General features: G+C 43.9%; 1 protein-coding gene across 1 annotated transcript; it reads right to left on the reverse strand.

Annotated features, from left to right (window-relative positions):
- Positions 1-1,432: 1,432 nt before the first annotated feature.
- TSN (translin) lies at positions 1,433-9,966 on the reverse strand. The gene is made up of 7 exons (XM_035896307.1): positions 9,960-9,966; positions 9,281-9,439; positions 5,543-5,639; positions 4,707-4,724; positions 3,465-3,562; positions 2,713-2,792; positions 1,433-2,356 (listed from the first exon to the last, which is right to left on the reverse strand). The coding sequence occupies exons 1-7, from the start codon at positions 9,964-9,966 to the stop codon at positions 2,120-2,122; spliced, it is 696 nt and encodes a 231-aa protein (XP_035752200.1). The 3' UTR covers positions 1,433-2,119.

Below are 9,966 nucleotides of genomic sequence, written 5' to 3' on the forward strand. Positions count from 1 at the left end.
TCAGACCAACGCTCAGGAAACCTTTCCCCGATTCCCCTGCTCCCACATCTCCTGTGTGACCTTGGTCTGCGCACCTGTGTCTCGGAGCCTTAGGGCATTGTTTCACGAGTCTCTGGTTTTGGCAGTAGAACTGGCTTAAGCTTCTTCCTTCCTCCCACCTCCACAGGGTTAAAGCGAGAAAGCAGCAAACAGTGGCACAGGGCAAGAACAAAGAAGTGCTTTGAAAGCTGGTCCCATTGCCAGAGGGCTCAGGAAGTTCCACCCTCATTTTCTTCAGCTGTGAAAGAGGGATATTACCATCTCCCTACCTTATGGGACATAAGGTACACAGGACGAGGACAAACATTAAAGATTATGGGATGCTCTGGCGATGAACCATGCCACGTCTTGGATTTGGCAATGATAAACTCCTCCATACCTCTCCTGTTTCACTTGGTGAAATGGGTCAAAATTAAAAAGTAAACAAAAAAAAAGCCTATGAAATCTGTCTGCAGCTTGACTTTGGCTCGACTTGCCAGCACCTAAGAGCGTGCCATCGAACAGCATACAGCCAAAGGGAGGAATTCTATTACTGTCCAAGTACAGCTGAAGGCTGAACTTAAATTATGGTATTTCACAGCAGGGTCCCAGGAAGGGGAGCAAATAACAGCAGATTATCAGACAACAGGCGGAGTTACCAAATGGCCAAAATCAAGGAACAGCTTTTATTGGCCTAAATAACCAAGAAACCATTTTCTTCCAATAAACAAAACAAAAACCTAACCGAAACAGTGGGAAATCTTTGCTAACAAAATGAAATACTAACAAACCCCACATAAACTTGACTGACTGCGTTCATCCTCTGGAAATACTCCTCCACCTAAGTCAGTCTGGTTTTCTCCTTAACCCTACTGCACCACCAGAAGTAGGAGAACGGTGAAACCCAAAGTCATTTAGGACAAGAGAACACCCTGGGAGGTACGAGTGTGCCCATTGACACAAATGAAAGAGGCTGTCGGTGTTTGCAAACATCTTACATGCAAAGTGTCTAAACCTAGTAATTTCCCCTTTTCTGACGATATAAACATTTTACCACATGAAATATAGTTTTGGTGTGGTTTTTTTTTTTTTTTTTTAATCCCAGGCCACAGGTACAGTTGTGGCCTATATAGGTTGTTAAAACTCAGATGCTACCTGCAGTTTATCAGTTACCGCTTCCCTACTCAGAAAACTTGGTAGTTAAAAAAAAAAAAATTGGTTACACAGAGTTCTCAAGGCAAACGATCACATTAAAACTCAACATTTACTGATGTCAGTAAAACACACTGTTGTCAGCCAGTGAAAGCAGACGCTTGAGAAAACTCTGCTCTTCCTGTGAACAGAAGTCTTGGAGGAAAGGAAAAAACACAAGAAAGAGAGAGAAAAGAAAAAAAAAAAAAAAAAAAAAAAAAAAAAAAAATTCCGACCGAGCCTGCCCGGGTGTGGTACACCAGTTCCAATGGAGAAATTCTCAGGAATATTTTCACTAATTTCTCAATTAAGGGAGATACATTAACAGAAGCCATTTTAAAAGATGAGGTTAACAAACAGTTACACAAATCTGTTCAACTTACTGACGTAGGTGAAAATTTAAGAAACAGAAAGGCAAAAAAAAAAATCAGTGTCTTAAAAAAATTGTATAGCTATTTACACACTGCGTTTTTTAAAACAGTACGTGTACCTGCACTGAGCTGCACGCGGTGCACGCGTCTCTAAAGGCGCGTGAGAAGAGAGAAGCACCTCAGTGAGTGAGGCGAGACGTGAGAAGCACCTCACTGCCAGAGCAGTGAAGCGACACTACGGAACTAATGCGAATCTCAGCTCAGGGGAGTTACCGACCACTGTTGCTGCTGCGCACAGAACGGCACCGTGTGTTTTGACAGAGGAATTCCACTGGAAACAGAGAGCCTCCTGCCCTAATCTAGACATGATTTTACAAAACATTTTGAGATCTAACACCCGTACTACACCTTTTGTAAGAAAATAGAGAGCAGCTTTCAGCTGCAGTTCTTCTAAACTACTGTAGGAAGGCTTTGCTAGCATGCTTCCTAAATTGGCAACCATCTGAGGTAATCAATGATGCTGTTAAAACGAGCATCCTTCATTTCTCTCCACCCGCACCAACTGTTGCCTCCTTATTGAGTCCTCTGATCGACAAGTCGTAAACCACTTCCTCGATTTTCTTGACATCGTATTTCAGGCCATCGTAACGTTTCCTCAGGGAGTCATTCTTCAGGTTGAGGAGACGGAAGCCAGAATCCAGCTCGTTGATAAAAGTTGAGATGCGGAGCGGGCGCGAATAGTCACCAGCCGTGACGCTGTTCACTGCCAGTCTGGCCTACGAGAGGAAGGCAGGCAGGAGAACATCAGCAGAGGAACCCACCCAAATCACGCCACTGTTCCCATCAGTTACTTTGCCAAATGAAACAGTTTTGTTCCGGGCAGTCAGATTCTTTATACTTAGATCTACCTTTTTGTTGACCATAATCCTGGATTTTCAATCCAGTGACTCGTTTAAATCTTAAAATATCAGCGAGGAACAACTCTGGCATACAGAGAGGCAGTTTGCTAGAAGTTCAGATCCAGGTGTTGCGTATCCTAACATCCAGGCACAACTTGGCAAAGTCAGAAAACACATTGCTTTTTTTTTTTGGTCAGTTTCAACCTAAATATGAGTGTGAGTATCTTCCTTACCAGCTCACTGGCGAGAGTTAGTACACCAGAAAGGTAGTCTTCAATGTCCAGGTGAAAACCCCGCTCTCGATCAGCTTCAACTAAGATGAAGAGCAGAGTGGTAATCAGGTGGCACTGAACACGAGCAAAATCAGCGAGTTAAAATTGCATTTGTTTACTGGTCCTAATTTGAAAGATCGAATGTATGAAATATTATTACAAAACGGAAGTCAGCTTTTTCCTGTATGCGATGTAATTACTGCCTCTTCTCAGCGCTTTGATTTAACATCTCGTACACCCTCAACTGGATGTGCGATAGGTTACAACTGATCCAGCAGAACAACCGCATCTCCATCAATATACAGGAGAGGGGTCTGTGGTTGTTTTTTTAGAAAAATATTTTCCTGGTTTTTGTCAAATCCTTTGCTCTGGGAGGACACAATTCTCTTGCAGCGTAAGAATTTAATCTGTTTTCCACACTTTTTAACACCAAAAGCAAAAAGTGAGAAAAATAAGCTCTCATCCTTGTACTTTCTTTTGGTAGATTTATGCAATTTGCATGAATAATCTTCATTGATGAGGAACTTATTAATGAAGAAATACTTTTGTTCACATTAGGTTTGCTGATGTCTACCTTCTAAAAGAGTTTGTTGTTTATATAATGAAATGGGATACCAGATAAATTTTGGAACCTATTTCTTGGGAAGAAATGAAGTTCTGCAATGTCCAAAAAGGTCACAAGCTTTTTCTCTGCAGTTACAACATTAACTTACTCCCAAGTATTTCTGCAACAGCTTCTCGGGTCACTAACGTCTCTGACTCCAAGTAGACTACAAACGCTGCCAGGAACACCAACCGCTGAAGCACAAACCTCCAGTACGCCCTGTTTGCCCGTCCTGTTCGCCGCGCTCCGGAGTCAGATTCTTTATACTTAGATCTACCTTTTTGTTGACCATAATCCTGGATTTTCAATCCAGTGACTCGTTTAAATCTTAAAATATCAGCGAGGAACAACTCTGGCATACAGAGAGGCAGTTTGCTAGAAGTTCAGATCCAGGTGTTGCGTATCCTAACATCCAGGCACAACTTGGCAAAGTCAGAAAACACATTGCTTTTTTTTTTTGGTCAGTTTCAACCTAAATATGAGTGTGAGTATCTTCCTTACCAGCTCACTGGCGAGAGTTAGTACACCAGAAAGGTAGTCTTCAATGTCCAGGTGAAAACCCCGCTCTCGATCAGCTTCAACTAAGATGAAGAGCAGAGTGGTAATCAGGTGGCACTGAACACGAGCAAAATCAGCGAGTTAAAATTGCATTTGTTTACTGGTCCTAATTTGAAAGATCGAATGTATGAAATATTATTACAAAACGGAAGTCAGCTTTTTCCTGTATGCGATGTAATTACTGCCTCTTCTCAGCGCTTTGATTTAACATCTCGTACACCCTCAACTGGATGTGCGATAGGTTACAACTGATCCAGCAGAACAACCGCATCTCCATCAATATACAGGAGAGGGGTCTGTGGTTGTTTTTTTAGAAAAATATTTTCCTGGTTTTTGTCAAATCCTTTGCTCTGGGAGGACACAATTCTCTTGCAGCGTAAGAATTTAATCTGTTTTCCACACTTTTTAACACCAAAAGCAAAAAGTGAGAAAAATAAGCTCTCATCCTTGTACTTTCTTTTGGTAGATTTATGCAATTTGCATGAATAATCTTCATTGATGAGGAACTTATTAATGAAGAAATACTTTTGTTCACATTAGGTTTGCTGATGTCTACCTTCTAAAAGAGTTTGTTGTTTATATAATGAAATGGGATACCAGATAAATTTTGGAACCTATTTCTTGGGAAGAAATGAAGTTCTGCAATGTCCAAAAAGGTCACAAGCTTTTTCTCTGCAGTTACAACATTAACTTACTCCCAAGTATTTCTGCAACAGCTTCTCGGGTCACTAACGTCTCTGACTCCAAGTAGACTACAAACGCTGCCAGGAACACCAACCGCTGAAGCACAAACCTCCAGTGCTCGTGAAATCTGTTGAAGAAAACACCGCGTCAAGGTATACATAAGTAACATCTATTACTAGAGTGTTAGGCAACAAGCATACATTATGTATACATTACGTTTTCTACCTTTACACGTAGCACTCTGCAGTATTTCTGGCCTATCATAATGACACCAGCTTAAGTCACCTCTCCTTGGTACCCCAGAACTTCACCCCACGTACTGCGCTGGACGCTAGCATTTGCTCGCACCTCTCGCACACGGGCTCGGTTCACGGAGTTTTTCAGGTTGTTGTGCCCACCAGACAAGCAGGGCTTTCCCTCCCGTCTTCCCTCAGCGGATCTGAGCTGACAAGATTCTTGTTCTTTGAAATGTTCTTGCTAGACACTGTCCCCTTCGGGCAGCAAACACAACACACAGGTGACAACTTCATTTAGCATCCGCAGTATCAAACAGCCATTTCATGACAGATTTAGAGCTCTCTTTTCAGAAATGCCCCAAACCTAACTTAACTGAAATTAATGGAGCAGCAAATGCTTTGCTCCCCGAAACAAGGGCAGCTCCAACAGAACACCGATTTCTTAAACTTTCCTTTTTTTAAAAAGTTTATAGAAAAAGAATTAAGTACTGGATATTTTTAGTGAAAAGCTATAAATAGCGTGTTTGAGCCAAAGCATTTTTTATCTGTGCTATCGATAAAAACGTCACACTTCTCTACCATGATTTACTTCTCAACCAGGAAGAAGCACTGGGCCCATAAACCTTTAAATCATTCTTCCAAAGTAACGATGCCAAATACGCCCAAGGAATTCCCATATCCACGTCTGGCTGTGTGTGATCCTGCACACCTGTAATACTGATCAGCGGGAAACTTGGTCTTCAGAGATTCCAGCTGTGTTCTCACTGTACCAAAGTGTTCACGAGCCTTCTGACATTTCTTTGGTACTGAAAAAGAAACAGCGCAACATTCAGTACTTGGCAGAGAACAGGGTTTTGTAAACAGGGAGTTTTCTAAAGTAGACAGCACTACGTATGCTCCTTTGGTGTCCCAGATAGTCTGCTGACATTCGAACCAACCTAGGAAAAGTTCATTGTCACACCACGAGTCACACAGGCAGATGAGAAATGGTCCTGAGCTTTGGGCTGCCTAATCTGCTCTTGTCCTTAGTTTCGAACTTATGATGCCCCAGAGTTATTTGAGAATCACTGCTAATCAGGACTAATAACCGCTGCTATAAGACTTATGTCATGGATGAAGAACCCCTTCTGTAATGGGCACTGACAGAAGAAAGCACCAGAAAGGTCACACAGCCTACAGACCAGGAGACAACGGGGGATCCAGACGGATGGGGGCAGGAATGGAAGAAAACGGGGTCAATGTGGTGTCTGCCTACGGATTGACCCAACGAGCAAAGCAGCCCGGCAACGCGCTGAGCAGGACAACGAACAGGCAGCGCTGAAGGAGAGATGATGAGTAGAGATGGAGAAAGGCTGAAAAAGGCGTCAAGTGTAAGATCTCATCAGATGCAGCAGAGGGGTGATTTCATTCGAGGGTCTGTAAATGCTGAAGAGCTGAGGCTATGGGAAGAGATACTGGGGTGCAGGAGGAAGCCAGCAAGAGCAGTGACACAGCTAAAGCCCCACGCCACGAGCCCACCCAGGCAGCTGTGCTCTGGGGTGGCAGGGCACAGGCAACACTGCGGAAGGACGGACAGAGCAGAGGTCGGGCGCAAGCTGGTAACAGGGCTGTGTGAGCCCAGTAAGAGAAGGGGGTGGCCAGCTGGGCTGTACAGGTGTTACACGAAGAGAAACAAAATGTTCTAGAGTGCCCTAATGCAGCGATTTTGAGGAAAAAGCAACAACCACATCACAAGCAAGAGAACCGCACGGCGCACAGCAGCTGGCCCCAAAGAAAGCACACACGCTGGGCAGCACCACCAAATGACTCGTACAGTCACAGGAAATGCAACTTTTCTTTCTCCATTTTAAAATTTGATGATATTTTTTCTCTTGCTGATCAGTTAGGTTAGATGAGGTGCAATATCCCTTCAGGAAACTGCATTTCCTGCTTTAAACAACATATTTGAATAAACTGGGGTTTAGCCCATCCAGTGTATGTTACGCCTCTGCAGAGAAATGGTCTCTTGTTTACGTACCACCCACTGCCACCTCCTGTTTATTGATACGAGTTACAGCCACACTGCACCCGCAGCACCAGGGCCCGACAGAACTGATCAAACCAGGACTTCTCAACTGCAGCCCTCTCAGAAGTCCTGGTCACGAGCCAAGGAAAGCAGATCAACCTGACAGGCTCTCCTGCATCTTGTTTATATAATCCGAAACTCTAGACAAGATCCATATAAGTTAAACGTGAAAGCTGTGATGATGATCTTTATCAAACAAGCCATACTAGAAGTCACTTAAGCGTGCTTAAAAACTTCTTTCAATTAATAAAACATCAATTCCAGGTTTAAAAAAAAAAAAAAAAAAAAAGCACTTAAAATAAAAGCTTCAGGAAGCAGAAGTTAGAAGTGCTCTGTGTGCAGCCAGAATGAAGGAAACGTGTGAAGCTCACTGACAGCAGCCCTCTGAACACCATCCTCAAACTACGGTCTCTGCCTCAGTCGGGTAAGCCATCACGGGGCAGCTGGGGACACAGCAAGGCATAAATTTGCATTCTGGCTTCTGCCAAAGGAACCCGTGACAAAAATAAACAATCTTTACTGTAAAGCTTCAGACAACAGCGTCTGGTGATGCACACATAACCTCCAACTTCAAACTGTCCTCGTGCATCCTTGCATATCACCACTGATGTTTTGCTAAGCTGAACACACTGTTTCGTGAGCAAAGCTGACGTCCGGCCTCCGAAGACCCTGTCACTCAGACTCACGCCAGCTAACAGCAGGCTGCAGCACACGCTGTTCGGTAGCAGCTTTCTGAGCAGTTCTCAAACTCCCTTTTGGACAGGGAACAGAGGAAGCTGAAAGAGAGATCCTCTAAGCCTGCTCCGGAGGCTGCCGGCCCGAGGCCCTGCTGGTTTTCCTTCCCTTCCCCATGGCTGAATAAAGGCTACGCCTGGAAGCATTTATCCCACAGCTGAACAGCCTCACACTCGGTGCAGGGAGAGGCTGCAGAGAAGCCGGCACTGTGAAACAGCTGCTGTCCGCGGGCAGGAGGCTGCCCCACCGCGAAAAAGGTTTGATGAAAGACTCAGTGGAAACAGGTTTAGCCGAGAGGGACTTCAAGTCCCTGGAGAACAGGCGTCGCGCAAGGCAACATTTTAAATACCACTGACCAGTACGGGAAACTGCCCTCCATCGAACCTCCAGCTGTCCCGCAGTTCTATTGACAGAGCTCACACCACCCCTCCCTCTTCGTAGGATGGATTGCTCACATGGTACAAATCCTTGAGCTGTTTCCACTGCTGCTCTGCTGTCTCCTTGAGTTTTCATCACTCTACCTTAATTACTGATGCAGGAATAATTAGAAAGGATCAACCAGCAGGCTGTGGGAGGAAGTCAGTTGTCTCCCACTTAGGCTGGCACCAGGGAGGGGGCACAAGCAGCACCAGCTTAAACCAGCCATGGCAATACAGCTGTGGTCACCGAGCATCATTAGCTACTCCATCACCTGTGAACTTGTAGTTATCAACAGGGGGTTTGCTTTTTTATTAGTTATTAGCTTAGATAGTTTATTTATCATTTAATATTTTTACAGTTCAATAGTTTATTAATAGCGTTAATAGTTTTTCTTACAGCTTGAAATAAACAAAGGCTAAACAAATCTTGATGCTACAAAGCCCAGCCAGAACTCTGTTGCAATGAACAATCCTCTCTTTCATAGTTACAGAAGTCATCATTTGTCCCTTTTTAATCTACTTGGGAAGAATCGTTCTAGTTTCTTAGTAAAAATGCAGTACTGACTCAACAAACGAGATGCTGTAGCAAGCCAAGCAGACATTTAAGAGCCCTACACTGCAGAACTACAACCACTATCAAATAAAAGTGCAGTCTAAATATGTGACATCTGACAAGTGCTATTTATCCCCCTAACAATCCTTCTGTTAATTGGCATTATATCATTCTGGTGTAAACCTTTATTAATCTAAATCTTTATTGACTTTCTTTATTATGCTTGGAATTGATGACAAGCTGACAGGTCTATTATCATGAGTTAACTCCTCACCTATTAAGCATGTATTCGTTATCTTTGGTATTACAAAAACTATAAGCTGAGCTTTTTTTTTTTTTTTTTTTAAACTTTAACTATTCCAAATCTCTTCTCAGACTCTGCAAGTTCCAGGACCAGTTCTCTCCCCAGAATTAAAAGTCAAGTGAAAATACACCAAGTCAGACAGGGGTCTCTACTATTAAATGCTGGAAAGCAACCCCTGAAGTTGATACCCACGCAAAACAACTGTCACAGCATCCACAGGTTTACTCAGTTTAGGAAAATAAGTGTATGCTTGCATAAATTAGCCACTTAGCAGTTCTAATTTTTGGCACTGCCAGATTTCCTAGGTAGGTGGAAGTTGCACTTGCCAGCAGAGGTCAAACCCCTGGCATCACACGTTGCTAAACACGTACCCTCTTGGAGGCCAGAGAAATCCCGGGCCTCCAGCTCCAGCACGACTGTGCTGACCAAGGTCACCAGGCTGATGGCAACCAGCCAGCTCTGCAGGTGAACGAAACTGCACCTGGTGAGGCTGATGCTTCTGTTCACCAGACTGACAGACTGCTCCCCTTCTCAAATTCCTCTCAAGAGTCTCCAGGAAAGTCAGAATGGTTACATCTTCTCAGGAGGTATTCGTTGACTTTTAAGTCACACATTTAAGGGAAAAAAAATGTTTATTCCAGTAGTTTCACCAGTAAGTCTAAAAATGGGGATGAGGGAGCAGAAAGAGCACATTTGGCATCGCGGTCTGCAGCACTGTTCTCATGCCCTGGAGGAAATGGGCTGGCCCAAGAAACGTTACGTCAAACATCTTAAACAAATTTGGACTGAAAGCAAGGAACCAGGATACAACCCAAACCTCAAAACCAGCAGAACAATTCCAGCTGTCACTCAAACATACATCAAAGACAGCTCCTGCTCTATCAGCCCTTGCAAATTCCCTTTTTATTTTGGAATGTGAAGCAGATTTTATATTCGCACACAGAGTCAGCCCCCCTTCCCACACCACCCTGAACACCCCCCAGAGCATCACAGCTTTTTGGGGGGTGGGGTGATGAGGTGAGGAAGGAGGTACAGACACAAAAGCCCAACGGGTCAT

The sequence above is a fragment of the Egretta garzetta genome, unplaced genomic scaffold, assembly GCF_000687185.1.
Source record: "Egretta garzetta isolate BGI_Z169 unplaced genomic scaffold, ASM68718v1 scaffold326, whole genome shotgun sequence".
NCBI lineage: Eukaryota > Metazoa > Chordata > Aves > Pelecaniformes > Ardeidae > Egretta > Egretta garzetta.